Raw genomic sequence first — 23,046 nt, forward strand, 5'->3', positions numbered from 1 at the left:
CTCTCTCAATTTCAGAATTCAATCATTTTCTTTTGTGTGGAGAGCCTGCAGGCCTAGATCTGCTGCCAGGCTTTCATCAGCCCCACCACTTCTTCAGTGGAACCACCGCCGGCCACTCTTCCCCTTTAGCTGACACGCTTAAACTCACTTGACATTGTTGAGGTACTAATCTTTCATGGAGTTAATAAAGATATAATATGTACATATAATTTCTATTTCTTTACTGTACCGTGCTATTTGCTTGCTTCATTCTCTTTGCTGTTTGCTGGAGTAGTTGTATTCGCTGCGCTGTAAACTCGCTTGGTGAAAATGTTTTGTTGTAGGCTGAACTTTTTACAAGCGACGTGAAATTGATGATGATTTTGCCAAGGGCACTGTAATCTTTGTAAATTCTGCCTATGTAGGCTGAATATAACCTTATGGCCACTGAGGAAGCATAATAATGTAAAGACTGTTACAATAGCAAGTGAGTACAACCCCCTAATCCGGCGTAATCTCCCGCATTGCTACGGATTTGGTTATCATTTTTAAAATCAACCAGCTGATTATGTAAAACCAGCTCCAGTCTAGTGCAGAAGCTGGCAGCTTGTACCCTGGGAGCCAGCTTAGCTTACTTGCTTGGGGCAGCATTTTCCCCGGTCTCTCAGGTCCATTATGTTGTTGCCCTTTCAATTTATTTGACACACTTGATATATTTTCTACTGTGTTTTATTAGAATGACCTTTCAAATTAAAAGAGCATGTTACAGGCTAGCTGCTTTTTTTTTCTTAAGCATTTTTAGTTTAGCCACCATCCATCATTCCATAAATTCACTGCCATCGTTCATTGCAGACCCCCCCCCCCCCCAAAAAAAAACAAAAACAAAAAAAAACTGCCTATACTTCTGCTCCACTATGGATGTTGTAGGAAGCTTCTTTCTATCTAGGAAAGGAAACTGCAAACATTAAAATTAATAAAATTCTTTCATAAATATTGTCTGCACTTTTCTATTAATTTCAATTGGAGACATGACTTTTGTGGGAGCAAGTTTAATAAGAACCCCAAAAGTGGCCATGGAGCCTTAAGGTTCTCTAGTCTTTAGTTACCTGTTGACTGGATGCTTGATTTGCCAAAAGCTTTCTTGCCCCCCTACATCAGGGTTTCTCAACTCCGGTCCTCAGGACCCACCTACCGGTCAAGATTTGAGAATATCCCACAGAATGAATACCTGTGGGATGGACACTAATTCTATCACCTGCTCCATACTAAGGAAATCCTGAAAACATGACTGGTAGGTGAGACCTGAGGACCGGAGTTGAGAAACCTTGCCTACATGCACACTTAGGCAGGCATTTATGTGTCCTGGAGAGGTGAGAAAGTTGCTGTTATATGGCATATCTTACCTTCTCGAGAACAAAAGGATCTGCCAGTTGAGCCAGTTTCTTATCCCACTCAGCATCTGCTATTGAAGGGGAGTCGGGAGGCCCCCATATGGTTGGCTTATTTCGCCAAAATAGTCTAGTTCATCCGACATGTACGTTGTGTATGGCCAGCTTTAGCCTGATGATAAATGCCCTGATAATATGAAATTATTATCCATGCTGAATTTGCAAGGCCATTTCCATTCTCCCAGCAGAACACTTGAATACAGTCGTGTGATAAATTTAGTAGTCTTTTACTGACAGGTTGTGAATAGGATTTTATATGCAGCCCTCCGTTTACTGGAAAATCCCTTGAATCAGGCATGCGATAGTCCAGAAAGACTGCTAGCCGGGTACTTCCACAACACCATGTACAGCTAGGAATGACTGCTGTCAGTTCTTAGGAATTCTGCAGTTTACTGAAAGTATTTGCGGTTCTCTGTTTTTCATTGTTGTTTTTGTGTCTGAACAGAGATCAGCAGAGTACGGAAAGACATGTACAACGACACGTTAAATGGCAGTGGCAACCCTGACAGACGATGTGCCGAATTGCCAGATGGCATTGGACCTATTGTACAGTTACAAGAAAAACTTTATGTGCCTGTAAAAGAATATCCAGATGTAAGTAGATGTTTTATGTGTATGCTGAAGAATAGAATAATAGTAGAATAATTTGTGTGCATGCTGAAAGAAGCTTTATTTTGCAGTGTATTTAAAGGTTTTCTGTCATCAGGAACATTGCCTCTACTCCTAGAGGCTCTGTTCTCCCTCCTCTGGCATTGCCCTCATCATGCTGATTGACAGGACAGGCAGGATGATGTGAACATTCAGTCAGCATGACGTGGGCCACGTAGACAGAAGAGACAAAGACTGCTAGCTTTAGCTGACGTTAGCGCATGTCTAAAGTCAGAATTACCATGTTGCTGGTGACAAACCCTTTAAAGGTCTTCATATATGATGCCCAGTCGTCCTGATGCCAATAGGATGTAGAGTAATAAGTATCTGAGTAGGGGATGTCTGACTGCTAGAACCCTTACTGATCACAACAAAAGGGGTCTAAGTTCTTACTCCTTGGGGTTGCTGGAAATGCTATCTCCGGCAGTCTCATAGAGAATGAAAGGAGTGACAGCGCATGTGCTCGACCACTGCTCCATTCAGTCAGGGAACGTGGGACCCACCAATCAGATAATTATCCCCAATCCTGTGGTTAGGCGAAAAGTTGATATCTGAGGACAGCCCCTGTAAGGCTTCACACCTTTAAGTATATCTGTTGCCAATTTTTAGTGTACAATCAGTATGTCCTATATTCCTATTTACAGTCTTTATGCCACACTTTAGTAACTTTCACTTTTATGAAAATAAGTCTTAAAGGGTAGCTTTTGGTCTTATTGAGACTGCTGAATGTGACAGGTCGTAGCCCTGCAGCTCCAGCCTTGACAATGACGTCATGAGTGAGCCGTCGGCTACAAAGTCCTGTATTCTAAAAGTCCTCATACACATTGGTGTATTGAGGAGTGAACCTGGTAATTTCAGCAGGACCAGCCGACAATCTAGGGCTGGGTTCACCTCACATTTTGGTCTTATGTTTGAAGTATACATTAAACGGATGCTTCAGACAGATGTCATACTGTGGTATCAGTCACCATAGAATTTCATTATAGAAGTACAAAATTATATGTTAAAGTAGACATTTTTTACTGCACTCTGCAGGATGTAAAGAACATAGTGCACTATTGTATTTACTTATACTTATTTTTATTTATTTTTTCAAAACATGTACTTTAAATGTAGTGCAAAAACATGATTGCTCCTCTTTCCCCATCGAAAACACAGACATGCTGCGCCAATCTGAGCATTTGTGTATGTGGTAGTTGAGGAGAGACAGCTTTTGGCTGACAGCTACTGAAGGTGCATGGGCACCTTTAAAAGGGTTGTGCAGGCAATTTTATATTGATGACCTATCCTTAGAATAGGTCCTCAATATCTGATCTGCGGTTGTCCAACACCCAGCATCCCCACCAATCGGTTATTTGAAGAGGAGGAGGCGGCCCTCCATGTGAGCACTACTTCCCCTTTATTACACTGCCGTTGTCTCAGAAGTCTCTGCTGTGCAGTGTAATTACAAGTACTCGCTCTGTTCACTTGAATGAAGGGAGTGCTTGTAATTACACTATGCCACCGCTACAGGGGAGACGACGGGCAGTGTAATGAAGAGCCTCCTCTTCAAACAACTGATAGACGGGGGTGCTGGGTGTCGGGCAACAACAGATCATATACTGATGACTTATCCTGAGGTCATCAATATAAACTGCCTGCATGACCCCTTTAAGAGGTCTAGTTTCAATGTGTTTCTTTTTCGCCAAAGATCCGTTATTGAATACTATTGCTGGTGAGATCTTGTAGTAATCCAGTGATGCTGCAGTTATCACAGACTACACCTATGAAATATAGTTTTATCACGCTAAAGTGCCACATGCACAATGCTGTACAATAAGCCTCACCGATTTATTGTGCACAACAAAATGGTAGTATGAAAATAAGTAACTCCTTTATTAATACATATAATCACATAGACATTGGCGATAAAATACACATGACAAAACACGTTCCCTGTGTTTTGTTCTGTGTATTTTATTGCCAATGTCTGTCATTATATATATATTAATAAAGGAGTTACTTATTTTCATACTACCATTTTGTCGTGTGCAATTAATTGGTGAGAGTTATCACAGACTGCTGGTGTTTACGGAGTTCCAAGTATTGTTATGTAGCCATATGCATCTTGGTTGTAAATACCGTAGATGGTTAACCTATAATTGTGGCGCAGCGCTTAGATTTGATTAATAAGATTTCTATTATATTACTGTGTTTTTAATGTAACAGAAATGGCAAAGTGAACGGTTGGGACACTGCAGTCATTGAACCTGGCAACTAGAGGTTACTGCCGTCTCTTGACATTGACAAATAATATTTCTGGAGAGGCGGCAGAATTGCATCCCTGCGATAATGTGTCCATTTAAAGCTTCCCCAAAATAGATTTAGGATAGAATTTTCCAAGCATGAAATAGCTTTCTGTTGTTCGATTTCATTTTTAGATTTAAATGCAATATCACAATTCTAAAAACTTGAATTTTTTTTTTAAGACCCTGGCTGAAAATAAAAATAATATACTGAACAGTATAAATTCGAAACACTGGAAATATTGTTGACCGCTGGTAGAAGTAGAATTTACGTATAATTGCCCAATGGACTGCACCATTGTTTGTAATAATATTATACTAGTGCATCTCAATAAACTAGAATATCATCAAAAAGTTAATTTATTTCACTAATTCAACTCAAAAAATGACTTGATTGATTCATTGCACACAGAGTGATATATTTCAAGTGTTTATTTCTTTTAATGTTGATGATTATGGCTTACAGTTAATGAAAACCCAAAATTCACTATCTCAGAAAATTAGAATATTGTGAAAACATTCAAGCAAAGGTTTCCTAATTCTTTTAATGCTCCCTCAATCTGACTCAGTAGGCTACACAATCATGGGGAAGACTGCTGGCTTGACGGTTGTTAAAGAGGACCTGTCACCACGCCTGACATGCCTGTTTTAATAGCTTCATGCATTCCCCATGTAGTAACAGATCTGGAGCATCTATTCTCATATCTGTATGTTGTGCCATTCTTGTATTATTTCTACTAGAAGTTATGAATGAATTGCTATTAGCCTTCAGTTAAGGGTACAGAGCGGAGGTAACTAGTTGGGGTGTGTACCTGCACAGTCTGACTCTATCCAGTCAGTGCTGCCATTTTCAGACAATGCAGATACACCCCCCCCCCCCCCCCCCAACTTGTTACCTCCCCTCTCTGTACTCTTACTGCATATAGCTAGCAATTATTCATAACTTCTAGTAGAAATAATAAAGGAATGGCACAACATACAGACCTAAGAATAGATGCTCCAGAATTTAGTATGTGGGGAATGCATGAAGCTATTAAAACAGACATGTCAGGAGTGTTGAAGGGTCCTCTTTAAGTCAGTAAGAGTGCTGTATTAGAGCATATAAAATTTTTTTTTTTTATATTGATGACCTATCCTCAGGATAGATAATCAATATTAGATAAGCGAGGGTCGAACTCTGAACACCCTCATAGATCAGCTGTTTGAGAACAAACAGTAAAGCCAGCACTCATACGAGCGCAGTGTTCTCTTCAAACAGCTGATCAGTGGTATCCTCATTATAGGTCATCAATATAAAGAAAAAGCATACAAACCCTTTAATGGAAAGTTGAGTGGAAGGAAAAATTATGGAAAATGATGCACAGGTATAACAGCAGCCTTGAAAGGATTGTCAAGAAAAGGCCATTCAAGAATTTGGGTGGGGTGGGGGGATTCACAAGGAGTGGCCTGCAGCTGGAGTACGTGCTTCAAGAGCCACCACACACAGACATATCCAGGACATGGGCTACAACTGTCACTTTCCTTGTGTCAAGCCACTTATGACGCAAAGGCAACCTCAGAAGCGTCTTACCTGGGCTAAGGAAAAAAGGACTGGACTATTGCTTAGTGGTCCAAAGTCCAGTTTTCAAATGAAAGTACATTTTGCCTTTTTTATTTGGAAATCAAGGTCCCAGAGTGTGGGGAAAAAGTGGAGAGGCACACAATCCAAGTTACTTCAGGTCCAGTGTGAGGTTTCTACCAGTCTTGGTTTGAGGAGCCATGCCATCTTCTGGTGTTGGTCCAAAGTCAGCACAGCCATCTACCAGGAAATTTTGGAGCATTTCATGCTTCCCTCTGCTGATGAGCTTTATGGAGATGCTGATTTCATTTTCAAGCAGGGCCTGGCACCTGTCCACACTGCCAAAAGTACTCATGCCTGGTCTAATAATCATAGTATCACTGTGCTTGATTGGTCAAACTCACCTGACCTATACCCCATAGAGAATCAATGGGGTATTGTCAAGAGGAAGATAAGAGACACCAGACCCAACAATGCACACTAGCTGAAGGCCTCTAACAAAGCAACCTGGGCTTCCATGACACCTCAGCAGTGCCACAGGCTGATTGCCTCCACGCCACAGCACATTGAGGCAGTAATTCATGCAATAGGATAGGAGTCCCGACTGTGTATTTAGTGCATATACTGTACATTTAAGTAGACCAACATTTCTGTATTAAAAAAAATAAAATATGATTTTTAGTTGGTCTTGTAGTATAATTAATTTTCTGAGATAACTTTTGGGTTTTCATTAGCTGTAAGGCATAATCATCAACATTAAAATAAATGCTTCATCTAGATCACTGTGTGTGTAATGAATCTATAGAATGAGTTTCACCTTTTGAATTGAATTCATGAAATTAGCATTCCGATATTCTAATTAATTGAGATGCACCTGTATAGTTTTACTTGTGGGTTAAGTTAGAGTCAATGAACACAACCAAAATAAAAGTTTGGGCAAACTGGTACTAATGTATTGGGCTAAACCCTTCGCCAACAGGAGACTTATATGCAGCACCTTGATTGCATTCAGCAAAGATTTTTTAATCTATATCTAAAAGGGCCTATTATTTTATTTTTTGATACAATTAAATGTTAAGTATTAATAAGCTACCCATTATTGTGGGTTAAGTTAGACTAACTGATGCCCAACAGGGTACATCACCCAGTATATATCCAGCAGCTGTGGAAAACTGCTGCTCTGCAATGTATGTCATATCATGTGATTATCCATGTGCCTTCACAAAGTCATGGGCTGAATAGTTTGAGGCCCAAGGTGTAATAGTGCCCTAGGAGTAGTGACCCTGTGGGTTTGGCATCCCACTGATGGCACATTTGCATGAACTTTGAATGTGCTAATCTCCTTTTGGCCCTGGCCTTCTCGCTTGTCAGAATACAACTGTAGCTTTTTGCATTTCTTGGATCACTTCAACACAACCCCCTTCACTTACATTACTTGAGTTGCAGGCAGTACTACTTGGCCATCTTTGGTTATGCTTGTAGTAGCCAAAGTCGCCATGTCGTCCCAACCTACTAAGGAGCTTTTTGGGGACCTCAGAAAATTGACCAGGGGGCTGGTCAGTTGATTGAACAGTTTTTGGCACGCCTGCAAGCAACACTGCCCCTTCATTGTTTACCAGTCACAGGCCTGCATAGCTCATAGCAGCTCAGTCCCAGTCAAGTGAATGTTACTTAACTGCAGTACCAGGCACAGCCACACAAAGCTTGGGTGGATTATATAGTTTGTGTGGTTTTTTTTATAGGGATGTTTTGTTTTGCATTTCATTGTGTATCTTTCTTACAACGAGCCTGTTCCTCTCTTTTTCACTTCTGTGTTATGTCTTTCCTTTTATCACTGTTCAGCAACTTTTAGTTCTACTTTTTAGAAATTAAAAGTTGTCACACCATCCCCTTCACTTGAGTAGTCCTTGCAGAAATCCATGCAAATGCTACAAAACCTAATCAGGTTGGAGAATTTCTGCAGCATATCTGTGAACATACCCCTAAAGGTATGTAACATCTGAGGGACTATCCTTTTTTAAGCATGCCCTTAAAAGGCTGCTACTTTCTTTCTTTAGAGAGATATTTAGGGCCTATGTACATGGGCTGATGTACAGGGCAATGATTCTTGCCCGATTGTTCAGCTGCATTCAACAGTCCTTCCCTCTGCATAGGGATGAATGCTTGCTGCTGTGATCCTTCATCCCCATTTAAATTTTTTGTTTGTAGTCAGCAGGGTGATTGATGTGCTGCCTATGATTGTAGGTGTTGCATGAAAGCTGTGTGCATCTGACGACTGAATGTTTGTGCGTTCGTTGGGTGATCGGTGACTTCCTTACACAGGTCAATTATCCGGGAATACGTTCATATCAAAGATCCTCTGTAATAGGGCTGCACGATATGGGAATTTTGTGCGATTGCGATTAGGGCCCTAAAAATTGCGATAACTATGTGCGATGCAATATTTTAAGGGAATTGTGCTAGAGGTCTATTTGCTTGGATTTTTCCATATGAGCCGCTGACGCGGCTGGGTATGACATAGTTATGGGGGATCTGTGGATGACGCTGTGTTGTGAGGGATCTGTGGATGACGCTGTGTTGTGGGGGATCTGTGGATGACGCTGTGTTGTGGGGGATCTGTGGATGACGCTGTGTCGTGGGGGATCTGTGGATGACGCTGTGTCGTGGGGGATCTGTGGATGACGCTGTGTCGTGGGGGATCTGTGGATGACGCTGTGTCGTGGGGGATCTGTGGATGACGCTGTGTCGTGGGGGATCTGTGGATGACGCTGTGTCGTGGGGGATCTGTGGATGACGCTGTGTCGTGGGGGATCTGTGGATGACGCTGTGTCGTGGGGGATCTGTGGATGACGCTGTGTCGTGGGGGATCTGTGGATGACGCTGTGTCGTGGGGGATCTGTGGATGACGCTGTGTCGTGGGGGATCTGTGGATGACGCTGTGTCGTGGGGGATCTGTGGATGACGCTGTGTCGTGGGGGATCTGTGGATGACGCTGTGTCGTGGGGGATCTGTGGATGACGCTGTGTCGTGGGGGATCTGTGGATGACGCTGTGTCGTGGGGGATCTGTGGATGACGCTGTGTCGTGGGGGATCTGTGGATGACGCTGTGTCGTGGGGGATCTGTGGATGACGCTGTGTCGTGGGGGATCTGTGGATGACGCTGTGTCGTGGGGGATCTGTGGATGACGCTGTGTCGTGGGGGATCTGTGGATGACGCTGTGTCGTGGGGGATCTGTGGATGACGCTGTGTCGTGGGGGATCTGTGGATGACGCTGTGTCGTGGGGGATCTGTGGATGACGCTGTGTCGTGGGGGATCTGTGGATGACGCTGTGTCGTGGGGGATCTGTGGATGACGCTGTGTCGTGGGGGATCTGTGGATGACGCTGTGTCGTGGGGGATCTGTGGATGACGCTGTGTCGTGGGGGATCTGTGGAGGACGCTGTGTCGTGGGGGATCTGTGGAGGACGCTGTGTCGTGGGGGATCTGTGGAGGACGCTGTGTCGTGGGGGATCTGTGGAGGACGCTGTGTCGTGGGGGATCTGTGGAGGACGCTGTGTCGTGGGGGATCTGTGGAGGACGCTGTGTCGTGGGGGATCTGTGGAGGACACTTATGGGGGACCTGTGGATGGCACTGTTATGGGGGATCTGTGGAGGACGCTGTTATGGGGGATCTGTGGAGGACGCTGTTATGGGGGATGTGTGCTATGACACATAGGGCCATGAGGGGGGCAGCATAAGACATAGGGCCATGAGGGGGACCAGCATAAGATGCTATGTGTCCCCTCATGTGTCCTAAACTGCACACATAACTGGCTTTGTGTTAAGTATTTTACTAGTGTGTGAAACAATCTCTCTCCTATTGATAACATGGCCGCCTCTGTTACTCACTGTCACTATGAATGCACTGCAGCGAGCGGCAGCTAGCGGGCCGGCCGGCGCGTGACTGACGTCACTTAGTAACGCTCCTCCCACTTCAGGAAGCAGGAGCGTTACTAAGTGACGTCAGTCACGCGCCGGCCGGCCCGCTAGCTGCCGTTAGCTGCAGTGCATTGCATTCATCGTGACAGTGAGTACAGAGGCTGGACCTGTTATCAAAAGGAGAGAGATTGTTTCACACACTAGTAAAATACTTTACACGCAAAGCCAGTTATGTGTGCGGGGCCCCTTCATATATAATCGCGGCATTTTCGGGTCGGCCAAATCGCCATATCGCATTTGCCGATTATCGCGATTCGATTATTTTTTCGATTTATCGTGCAGCCCTACTCTGTAATAATTGGCACGATCCTTGGCCTATCTAAAGAGCCCTTCATCAGGATTTGATACAGCACATTAAACTAACCTCTGATTTCATGATATTTATGGCCAGCATCCGCTTTAAGAACGGCGTCAATTTTTTGTAGAGCATTTAGAGATGGTCTTTTGGATGTTGTGACCCACGAGGTCATGTTACCTACCACACTTGAAATTCATCCTATTGCCAGATGTGCAATATGAAGGCTCTAAATTCTTCACTTAAAGAGGACCTTTCACCGATTCTTACCCTATGAACTAACTATACAGACATGTGGAGCGGCGCCCGGGGATCTCACTGCACTTACTATTATCCCCGGGCGCCGCTCCGTTCTCCCGCTATGCCCTCCGGTATCTCCGCTCACTAAGTTATAGTAGGCGGAGATTCCAGTCCCTAAGTTATGGTAGGCAGAGTCTGCTCTAGCGCTGGCCAATCGCAGCGCAGAGCTCACAGCCTGGGAAGTTATTTTCTCCCAAGCTGTGAGCTCTGCAATGCGATTGGCCAGCGCTAGAGCAGACTCCGCCTACCATAACTTAGGGAACGGAGATACCGGAGGGCATAGCAGGAGAACGGAGCGGCGCCCGGGGATAATAGTAAGTGCAGTGAGATCCCCGGGCGCCGCTCCACATGTCTGTATAGTTAGTTCATAGGGTAAGAATCGGTGAAAGGTCCTCTTTAAAGTTTGGTGGTAGCACTTTTGGTAAAACCTCTGTTGAATTGTTAATTGAAGAGTATTTAACAAAATTGACTTAATCTGAGTCTTTCATCTGTATGTACTTCAATGTTAAACTGCTCTCCCTTATTCTCACAAATGAATAAATGTTTTTAAATTATAATTACGGCTTTAATAAAAAAAAAATAAAGTGTTAACTCTGATTAATGTGAAATTCACTACTGGTGCTCCTCTGTGGCTTCTTAGTCAAACTCAAGAACTCAATAATTATCACATCTAAAGCATCATGTCCTCCGAGGATTGTGGAGCGCAAAGGGCAGCAGTGATAAACAGCTTGTGCGTACTTTTTGACCATTTTCGTTAAAATGTTTAATTAGTGCAACAAAATGATGAACCTGGGGATTAATTGTACATTAGGGAGCTTACTAACTAAATAACGTCTCATCATCACTATATATTAGAATGTTGAAATCCTATAGATAAGTTTATTTCCACGTTAAAGCTGCTGGTAGACTGTGGTGAATGTAGGTGGAATGTTAGGAATATACATTTGCTCAATTCTCCATTCTTATAAAAAACAAAGCAAATGTTTCTCAGCAAACAGGCAATATTTGAGGGAAACTGTGCCACAACTATCCAGAAATATACCCATATTAGTGTGGCGTGGGTGGGGAAGGGGGCAGGCTGGCAAGTACTAGTCGAGGTACAGATTGGAACAGAAGCAGAGTTCGGTTCCAAGTTTTAAAATGGTTTTCCAGTTTAAAGTCAAATACCGAAGTTATTCACTGTAGTCTCGCAAGACTTGGGGATTATCTGATTTCGACTTGTCTGAGGCCATGAAGCGACTTTGGAACTAGGATCCGAAGCTCGCTTCGCTCATCTCTAATGGGGCTTATTAAGACCGGCTTCTAAAACGTGGATCTTAACGAATGACCCCCTTAGTGTTTTCTTTCCTACTAACTTAGTTTAGTGGTGTAGCTTTTAGCCTTTCTGTATAAACTGGACTGTTGTGAAATGAAGGTGTGTTAACCCCTTCCAGACCAATGGCGTACTACTACATTATGGGAACCACTGTGTTCCCACAATTTGACGTATTAGTACGTTATGGTGATCGCGCGGGCATCGGCAATGAATTACAATACAAATGTATTGTAATGCATTGCAGAGGGGATCAGACCCCTAAAAGTGAACATCAGAAATAAAGTAAGGAAAAATGTTTTTATTAAAATTAATAAAGAAAAAAATAAAATAAAAAATGGGATATTTTGTTTCAAAACTGCTATTGTGCTAAAGTGAGATACATAAAAAAAAAATACATATTGGGTATCGCCACGTCCGTAACAACCAGCTCTATAAAAATATTGCATGACCTAAACACTCAAGTGAACACCGTAGAAAAAAAAAAAAAGTGTAAAATCAAAATAAAAACATTTTTGTCACATTACATCACAAAAATTGCAGCACCAAGTGATCAAAAAGGTGTTTGTCCCCCAAAATAGTACCAATCAGACCGTCATCTCATTCCGCAAAAAATGAGACCCTACCTAAGAGAATCGGTCAAAAAATTAAAAAGCTATGGCTCTCAGACTATGGATACAGTAAAATATCATTATTTCGGTTTCAAAAATGCTATTGTCTAAAAAATAAAAAGTAGACATATTGGGTATTGCCATGTCCGTAACGATCTGCTCTATAAAAAAAACTCACATGACCTAATTCCTCAGATAAACGCTGTAAGAATAAATAAATAAAAACCGCCAAAACAACAAATTTTTTGGTCACCTTGCCCCATAAGGTGCAATAATGAATGGTCAAAAAATCATATGTACCCAAAATTGGTACCAATAAAAACGTCAACTCTTCCTGCAAAAAATGAGCCCCTGCACAAGACGATCGGCAGAAAATTTAAAAAAATAGGGCGTTCAGAAAATGGAGATACAAAAACCAAATTTTTTGTTTTCAAAAATGCTTTATGTAAAACTGAAACATCATAGAAAGTAGACATATTTGATATCATTGCGTCCGTAAAAACCTGCTCTATAAAAAATAGCGCATGATCGAACCTGTCAGATGAATGTTGTTAAAAATAAACAAATAAAAACGGTGACAAAAAACTTTATGTAGAGCAATTAAAAATCACATGTACCCCAAAATAGTACCAATAAAACTGGCACCTTATCCCGTAGTTTCCAAAATGTGGTCACTTTTTTTTTTTTTTTTTCTACTGTTAGGGGTGCATCACGGGGGCTTCAAATTGGACATAGCATCTAAAAACCAGTTCAGCTAAATCTGCCTTCCATATGGCGTTCCTTTCCTACTGCGCCTTGCCATGTGCCCGTACAGCAATTTACGATCATATGTGGGGTGTGTCTGTAAACGCAGAATCAGGGTAATAGTTTTATTTGGCTGTTAACCTTTGCTTTGCTATGGGGAAAAAATGGTTTAAAATGTAAAATCTGCCAAATAAGTGAAATTCTGAAATTTCATCTCCATTTTACATTCTTGTGGAACACCTAAAAGGTTAACAAAGTTTGTAAAATCTGTTTTGTATACCTTGAGGGGTGTAGTTTCTAAAATGGGGTCATTTTTGGGTGGTTTCTATTATGTAAGCCTCACAAAGTGACTTCAGACCTGAACTGGTTCTTAAAAAGTGGGTTTTGGAAATTTTCCGAAAATTTCAAGATTTGTTTCCAAACTTCTAAGCCTTCTAATGTCGCCAAAAAATAAAATGTAATTTCAAAATGATCCAAACACGAAGTAGACATATAGGGAATGTAAAGTAATGACTATTTTTGGAGGTATTTCTATCTATTTTAAAAGTAGAGAAATTGAAATTTGCTAATTTTCCAAAATTTTTGGTAAATTTTTTTTTTTTGTTTTTTATAAATAAAAATGTTTTGTTTTGTTTTTTTGGTATTTTTTACCACTGTCATGAAGTACAATATATGACAAGAAAACAATCTCAGAATGGCTTGTATGAGTAAAAGTTTTAAAGTTTTTACCACATGTCAGATTTGCAGAAAATGGCCTGGGCAGGAAGGTGAAAACAGGCCTGGGGTTGAAGTGGTTAGTACAATCCTAGTTAAGTGCTATTGAAGGCTTACTTTTTTACTGCACATGTTGGTGCATCAAAATGTTATTAATGCACATGTTTGACCATGTGTCCTCCTGGTACAGAAATAGACCTCATTCATACACCTGTGGCTGTGGTTCATCCGAGAAGATGTCCATGGATGATCTGGGTGTCTTTTTTGCCCTCTGTGTGTCCTCTGTTTTCCACGGACACTTCTAGGCAGCAAATTAGTTTCCAGAACATCTCCTACCAATGATCTGTGAAAACCACGGACCTAACACTGATGGCATCTCTATTCTGTCTGTAGTATTCACAGACCTATAGACTATAATGTGCGTGAGGGATCCATAGTCAGACATAATAGGGCATGCTTGAGTGAATACACATTAAAGTCATTGAATACATGAGTGGCCTGTGGAGACCACGGACTGCACTCGTACACGATTCACTGATATAGGAAAAAGGCCTTACAGGGTTATTCACATCATGTCAATAATAGTGCCAACCAGGAGTAGCTGGGCTGTGACCCCCTGCTGGCCATGAGAATGGGGACTCTAAATCCCCTATGTAAATGGAGCGGTACTGTGTATCAATGACCACTGCTCAATTTGCAATCTTCAGAACTGCTGGACATAGGCTGTCTCTGTCCATCTCAAAGATAGTAAATGAAGGTTTGGCCACACATCCACACTACTGCTCAGTTCACACAAGGAATTTTGAGACCTCTATAGTAGTAGATGCTGATAGTAGTTGTGCTTACATGCTTTACTCTATGCTGACTGGTCAGTAGGCATCACATAGTCACGGCTATCACTCCTTAACACAGTTTCCATGGCCATGTTAAAGGGGTTATCCCATGATTAATGTAAAAATGAAAATTGCACTTCATATAGTAACATGACATGGAGGCACACTACACACTAAACCAAATCATAACTTGACAATACTTACTAATAAATAAAACACAGCAAGCTGAAAGTTGGATGAAAATGCGGCAATGCTTTATTATGAGTTACCCAATAAATAACCATAATATTCAATACTCAATAAATTAGCATAAATAAATAATTAACCATTAAAACCACAATCCACTCAGCTGTAGCTGAGTGATAAATCCCACACGCCACGCCTTAGAAAGGCGAGGCCCCACACAAGCATTGCAGCCCTTTCTCAATAGCGCCCTGCAATCCTAAATTAAAAATGTCAATTCCAATTTGAGACAGGTGCACATTATCCGACCTGAAAAGACCTACAACCCATCCTTCCAGATCAACGTGCCTGTAAGAGATCCCGCCAAGCAAAGGCATGAACTTATCCATGGCTCTATTAACCCTTTTACGAATTTTTTCACAAAAGGAATACTCTTTAAAAGACCAAACCAAGCGAGGCACTATTTCAGAAAATACCAAAAAAGTGTCTGGCAACATGCATCTCAATAGTGTCAAATCCCTCTTCATTTCCCATAATAACATACTCGTTTTGATTTTGCCCAAATAGTTCCCGCCCACATGTAAAATTAAAATGTTAGGATGAGGCCATCTAGAGCATAACTTTTGTATTTCTCGTAACACACCGCTCCATCCCTCTAATACCCTGCCAAAACACCTGCAAAGATGAGCAATCAAAAGATAGGTTCTCAGTGTATGTTCTCTTCTCTGCTCTCTTCTGTGCCCAGAATACATACGAATGGCCAATAATCCAAACAATTATCTGACTTCCTGAAAAAAAAAAAAAATAATTTAGTCTGGTAATAATAAATCCGGCCTAACATACAATCTAGCTCTAAAAGAATCCCATCGACCTATCCTTTTGATGACCGTTTCATCTAACCCGAACCTAGCTGCCTCAGTCGCTGCACCAATTCTAAATGAATGCGAAGAAATTTTAAGCGCTCAGCCCAAGAGCCACCAAGCATTTCTTAAGTACAGCACTAAATTGAATTTTATTTAGGGGAAAACCATCCTTATGAATTAAAAAGGGGCCCGGACCAGACGGACGAACCTCAAGCAAAGCATGAACCATGACAACTGGACACAGTGAAGAACCCACCCACTCGTTCAACCTTATAATTCTGCCCCTCCCATATTGATCCGTCCTAGAACACTTCAATACAATTTCAACTAAACCGGTATTTACCACAACCTCCTCCACTTTTAAACCAGAACATACCAAACGACTGGCAGAAACCAATTAACTAATCCTTAACGCTGCAAAAAAGGCTAAAATAAAACTCGTCCGGAAAAGCAACACTTCGAAAAAAATCAAAACAAACGAAAGACAAAATTTCGTATAAACTCCCCAATAACTCAACTGATATTGGTCTCCTATTATCAATACCCGAGAAATTTTTACGGTAACCTTTCAGCATTTGTTTAATAGAAAAATAAGGTTTCTTACCTGACAACTTAAGAAAAAACAAAATCCCTGCAATTGTCCTAGCAACTGACAAAAATGACAAGTTTCTTTTAAATAGACTAGCCATAAATAACATACCACAACCAAGGTCATCCACTTCACTGGGCAACGAATTAGAGAATAGTACCCAGTCCCGCCATGCGGCTGCTTAAGCAGCCCATGTTTTTTCAGCCACCTACTGTTTGATTGACTCTGAAATCAATCCCATAACAGATCCCAAAGATGTCGAGGGCACGGCATTCCCTCCAACTCCGCTTCTGGTGCTGGTTCCCGAAATCTGCCAAACTGGAAACGAGATGGAGAATCCGCAAAAATATTATATATACCTTGAACATATTGCGAATGCCACGCCTTTATTATCTGTATTGACCAAAATCCTTCTATTCCTAAAGTGACTTCCCCATAAAACAATTGAGACAAAAACCGGGAAAAACTCGAGAACAATATTACGAGTTACCCCATTGTCACTCCAAGAAGAAGAGAGTCCGTCTCCACAAACTCCTCTTGCCAGGAATTTGCTCCATTAAAATTCCCTAAAAATTCCAACGAAATAGCCATATCATCTTTTAAACTTCTAATTAAGGCCTCTAGTTGCAAAGTATAAACGCTTGGAAAAAAACCTTCCCATAGCAATAATCCTACAGGCGAAATTTTATGACCCCAGTAAAGACTGCATCTCTTTCAAAGTGCATTTTTCCTTTTTTAGTAACTAAATCAACAACTTAATCTTATCTAACTTTTCTGATGACAAACGAAATTCCATTTTTACGATATCTATAACTATGCCCAAAAATTCTAAACAAGTACAAGGGAAAACTGTCTTTTTCTGCTACTGGTATACCAAACCCTTCACAAACTTTTAAAAATTTAAACAATAACTCTGAACATAAACTGGAACTACAATCGCCAACAAACAAAAAATCGTCTAAGTAATGTAATAAACCACCTTTTGGCTCTAATGACTGTAAAACCCAATTAATAAATGTTGAAAATGCTTCAAAATAAAAACAAGATAAAGAAAATCCCATTGGCATGCATTTGTCAAAATAGTAACTACCATCCAACTGAAAACCTAACGAGTTAAATCCAGAGGGTCTCACTGGCAATAAGCGAAAGGCTGATTTCACATCCGCCTTAGCCAGCAAGGCCCCCATCCCAAACTGCCTTACCAACCCCTAAGCGTCATCAAATGACGCGTAATCTACCGAGAACTTACATTTATCCACCTAGTCATTAAGAGAGCTCTTATCAGGAAACGATAAATGGTGTATAAGTCTAAATTCCCCAGGAACCTTTTTGGGAACTTCTCCCAAAGGAGAAATACGAAAATTTGGAAAAGGAGGGTTGACAAAAGGCCCAGCTATTCTACCCAATTCTTTAAACAACTTACTCCTGACTACATCTTTAAATAAAACAGCGGATTTCATATTATCTACCCAGCAGCAACATTCACCTAAAAATTCGGGTACTATAAAACCGTACTGAAAAGCTTCAAAAATTCGACATCGTGTGATCAGGGTACTGCCTTAACCATGGAAGCATTTCTAAAAGCTTCACTGGGGTCGGTGCTTTTGGAAACTTGATCCCTTGTGGAAAGCTGCTGCTGGTTAGCTTGTGAGTTCCTTTTAAAACACCTCAGCATAGGATGAGTGCCACCGCAAAAAGAGCATTCGTGTTTGTAGTGGCAATTAGACAACCACTTACAAGTTGCTTCATTGAAGGCGAAGCATACCCCTTTTCTCAAACCAGGCTGAGGAGAATTAAAGTTTTTTGGTGTAAACGATTTTTGCGGTAAAATTAAATTCACCCAAAGACCTATATCCTTGACTCCCCATTTAAGAGATGGGTGCACCGCCAGCTTCTGGCGGAACACTTTATCATATTGGTACCACGCCATTCCACGAAAATTTTGATACGCTTCAAGTATAATATCCAAGTGTTGGAAAAGGCCACTACAAAGCTCAGGATGCTTTTCACCAAGAACCGCAGCATATATGAAGGCTTGAAGCCAATTATTAAAAGACCTTGGCATAGTACGCTTTCTATCATCCTCATTTCTATCTTCTTTCTTTTCACGTACCACATGCTCCCTAGCAGAAGGCAACAGGGACATGATTTCAACAAATTCTGATCTCCAAATCTTCTCTTTAATACCGGAAGCCAAATTATAACCCAGGGGCGACACTTCACAAACCATAGCCTCCTTAACATACACTTCATTAACACCAAAACCTTTTTCCAACACTGTGGCCTTGAACTAACTGCAGCGTTGCTAGTAGCAACCTGCTTCTTATTATTAATCCATACGTCAGACGCTGTGTGGGGCACCTGCCTGCTAGCAACCTCTGCCAGCAGCTTAACCAGCCCAGACAACAGTGTGGACTCAGACACAGACGATACATTGAAGCTCTCACCATCCATATGTTCCTCCTGGACCACACCAGAGGCTGTCTTCAATCTTCCATGGGGGCTCGAAGGTGGCTCAACCCCCAGAGGAGGGAGCCCCTCAACAAGCTGCCTCAAGACGCTTTTACTACTTGAGGGTCCCATACTGCTCTTCTCATTCATGACTCCTGAAGTAGGCGGATCACGTGACCTAGTAGCTCCGCCCACTAGCCGGCGCTCCTCTGCGACGTCCTCTCTCTGCTCCTCAGAAGGCTGGCAACTCTGTGCCCTGGAGCCTTCCCGCCTGGCGGACTGATGCCGCGTCTTCTTGCTCCCACTTGCCGGCGAATCGCTCTTCAACCTGCTGCACCGCTATCACAGCTCAGGAGGCAGTTCAAGGACGATACTGAGCATGTGCGGCCTTCTCAGTCAGCAGGACAAAGATAAGAAAAATAGCAAACAGCAGCTGGTGCTATACAGATGAATTTTAGTGAGTAACTCAGTGGCTATACACAATTTTATTACATGCAATTATAAAGTATTCAGATCCATGTGCTGGTTTGAAAACTAGAATATTTTTTGTGGGACAACCTCTTTAAGAGGAGCATTAGGAAGTTTCTGTGAGATGCTCCCTTATGCCATGGCGTATATATGACTGGTCTGTATTAATGTATATGAGCAGCTCTTTAGTAAAAGTTGTGGCTCAGGTCTGAGGTTACACGGGGGAATCCTTGTATGATTGTCAGAGGAGAGATCTGTAAGTTACTTTCCATGTTTACACACTATAACCACAATGCAAATTCACTGGTTGTCTTGTGTTCTTTGTCATCTGCTCGGTGTCTGTCATTTACATTCAGCTAGACATGCTTGGAAATTGGTCGTGTGTTTTCAGCGCTTAAGTGATTGTATTTGAATAAAACTGTTCCCCTCTGCTGAATGAAAGCTTCCTATCAGCGGCACGGCGGATCTTGCTGATATGTGGAATTACATCATGAACTATCAATCACATTCAGACCTCCATCAGTGGATCCCTTCTTTCTAGAAGATCACTGCATATCTGTGTTGTGGATTTCAGGATTGCCCTCCATGTTTTGGAGATGTGGTCTGCTGTAATATTTTTAGATTAAAGGAGAATTAGATTGTGGCATAAGCGATGATGAAAATAGTCCTCCGAATGTTGCATGAAATGAGCTTAGGGGTACGTCCACATGTAACCGATTTACTGTGGATTTTTTACACTAAAATATACAGCTCTCCAAAGGAAATCTACATGGATTTTGGTGCGTTTTTTGCTTGTAGATTCAAAGTGGATTTTTGTATTTTATTTTTTGCTGAGTGTTTTCCATTTGAATTGCACATTGCTGAATAAAGATACTGCAGAGATTGACATGCTATGAATTTTAAAAAATCCACACCAGAGATCAGTTTTCCTCACAGAAAATTTACACAACATGTGGATGTGTTTGCTGCAAGTTTCATTCCCTTTGCTCGTCCTGTAATCTGTTACTGATTTTTTTTGTCACCAAATCCGTTTTTTTAGACCTACCCTAAAGGTACCCATACACATGAGAGAACTTGGCAGAACCTGCGGTCTACTGGGGCATCCTGACTTTGCAACATGCCAGATTCTTTTTTTCCCCTTTCCATTTCCAATAAATCTACTTGAGTCGTGTGTAATAGTGGTGCCAACAGTTACTGGTTTCTTGTTAACAACGTTATCACCTATAAAAAGGTGGTGATCACTCAGCAGCCAACCTCTGGAAACAGGCCTGCTTGATTATGGTGTGCTTATGGGGATCGATGCTTCATTCGCTATTGGACTGATTGAGATGGCGCTCGGCTGTATCTCAGACAGTCCCATATAAGTAGATGGAGCAGAGAGGTGGTCAGACATGTATACCGCCACTCCGTTCATACATAGGACTCGGGGTCAACCGTCCTTGTGATCAGGGCAAACCCTGAGCAATCATTTCTCACCTCTCCTGTGGTGAGACAGCGGTCTAATATGTATGGCCTCCTAAGCATCGGCTCTACCATCAGCAGATAGCTGGATTGTAATGAGCATGTTCCCTTTTTAATATGTTGTAAAGCATAATGAATGAAGAGCAGACGATTTGCAGTATGGTACAATGTCGTTAGCTGTTAGTCTAAGTAATTGTGTTATGGCTGCAGAGTTCTGACATTTTATACATTGCAGGCCCTAAAGTTAATTCCCATAAACAAGTCTTACTTGACAGATTTATAATTGCACCAGCGTAGTGCGGGGCGGCATATGAACAGCAGGGTTAATGAATGTGTTTTTCCCCTCTTCCTCTTGGCCTTTACAGTGTCCTGTAGCTAATGCTGTTTGAGATGATTTTGCCGGAGCGTTTTTGTGTGACATCATTTTAATTAAGTGGAACAACACTGGCATAATAAATCACCACTGAGCAAATTTCCGATACAGTAGACAAAGCTGCTGATAGGAGCACATCCACCCACCTTTATATATACAATTTGAAGAAACTGCCTTGCCAGCCTTGATTGTTGGCAGATTGTGAAGTGCCAGTGTTGAAGGTCTGAACGGCTGACTGCTCTCACTATATAATTTGCAGCCACGACAGAGATTGTTATTTTGTACAATTCTGAGTTTTCTGCCAGTGTTGTAGAAATTACAGTGGGCTCCTAGGTACTCTACTGGTGGACCAAAAAATAGAAAATATACGACTTATTACTTCAAGCAATATACCGACTCATAGTCAGAAGAACCCGAATGTATATGACCAGCATAAAGACTGTAATGGCCCGGTCCAAGAGCCATGTTGTATGGGGCTGTGAAAAGGTACGCTATAGCTCTGTACTGTGGAGCTGTGCGGATTCCATATGCAGAAGGCTAAGAAGAATTATACCTATTAAATAGAATTTATAACCAGGGGAAAAAGGGAACTGAAAATAATCAGTCAGAAGCAGAATCCCTCCTTCCCCCTTCTCAGGACGTTCTTAATGCCTGCTTGCACCCGTAGGCTATTCTCTGTTTTACTTGTTTATACTCATCCATTTTGTTTCTGTTGCGTGTGTAATGGACAAGAGCTTCTGAGCATTTTCCTAGCTTTGTCATCACATGCTGAAGTGTAAGGAATGTGTCTCTGTATCTCCTGAAGTCCACACGTGGCTGAAAGCTCTATATGGAGCTTGTCTTACCTGGGTGTAGTTGGAGGGCAAAATGAAGCGAGGTCAAGGGAGTCACATTCAGGTTTGTGATGGGTGAAGAGCGATGTCCTGCTGAGTGAATGTACCTGGACATGGTTGTGCTCCAGGTTAAAAGCTGTAATAAAGGTATTATGGTACTTACAGTCTGATGTTTTAAAAGGATTTGAAATGAGTGGTTTTGTATGTAGCTTTTCTGTTTAGGGCTCTTTCACACTTACACTCCGGATCCGGAAAAACGCAAGTGTACTGAAAGCATTTGAAGACGGAACCGTCTTCAAAATGCTTTCAGTGTTACTATGGCACCCAGGACGCTATTAAAGTCCTGGCTGCCATAGTAGTAGTGGGGAGCGGTATACTTACAGTCCGTGCGGCTCCCGGGGCGCTCCAGAATGACGTCAGAGCGCCCCATGCGCATGGATGACGTGTCCAATGCGATCACATGATCCATGCGCTTGGGGCGCCCTGACGTCACTCTGGAGCGCCTGGGGAGCCGCACGGACGGTAAGTATACTGCTCCCCCGCTCCCCACTACACTTTACCATGGCTGCCAGGACTTTAGCGTCCCGGCAGCCATGGTAACCATTCAGAAAAAGCTAAATGTCGGCTCCGGCAATGCGCCGAAACGACGTTTAACTTAAGGCCGGATCCGGATCAATGCCTTTCAATGGGCATTAATTCCGGATCCGGCATTGCGGCAAGTGTTCCGGATTTTTGGCCGGAGCAAAAAGCGCAGCATGCTGCAGTATTTTCTCCGGCCAAAAAACGTTCCGTTCCGGAACTGAAGACATCCTGATGCATCCTGAACGGATTTCACTCCATTCAGAATGCATGGGGATAATCCTGATCAGGATTCTTCCGGCATAGAGCCCCGACGACGGAACTCTATGCCGGAACACAAGAACGCAGGTGTGAAACTCTTAAAGGGAAATCCAAGGAAAATAAAATTGGTAATAATTTTGGTGACATTAAAGGTATTTACTTGTCTTATAGGTATCTACTTGTGTTAAAGAAAATGTGTCATTAGTAAATGACCTGTTTAACCCCTTATGGACCGGGCTCATTTTCAGCTTAAGGACCAGGCCATTTTTTGCAAATCTG

The 23,046-nt window shown here is 42.0% G+C and overlaps 1 protein-coding gene across 5 annotated transcripts in view; it reads left to right on the forward strand.

Annotated features, from left to right (window-relative positions):
- The window catches only part of QKI (QKI, KH domain containing RNA binding), a 188,080-nt gene that overhangs the window by 46,881 nt on the left and 118,153 nt on the right, over positions 1–23,046 (forward strand). For all 5 annotated transcript variants that reach the window (XR_005778434.1, XM_040429286.1, XM_040429287.1 and 2 more), the window contains exon 2: positions 1,873–2,021. Coding sequence is in view for 4 of the 5 variants with exons in the window: in XM_040429286.1 (XP_040285220.1) it covers positions 1,873–2,021 (149 nt within the window). In the remaining variant the exon portion in view is untranslated. The remainder of the gene's footprint in view (positions 1–1,872; positions 2,022–23,046) is intronic.

Source organism: Bufo bufo, chromosome 4, assembly GCF_905171765.1.
Source record: "Bufo bufo chromosome 4, aBufBuf1.1, whole genome shotgun sequence".
Classification (NCBI taxonomy): domain Eukaryota; kingdom Metazoa; phylum Chordata; class Amphibia; order Anura; family Bufonidae; genus Bufo; species Bufo bufo.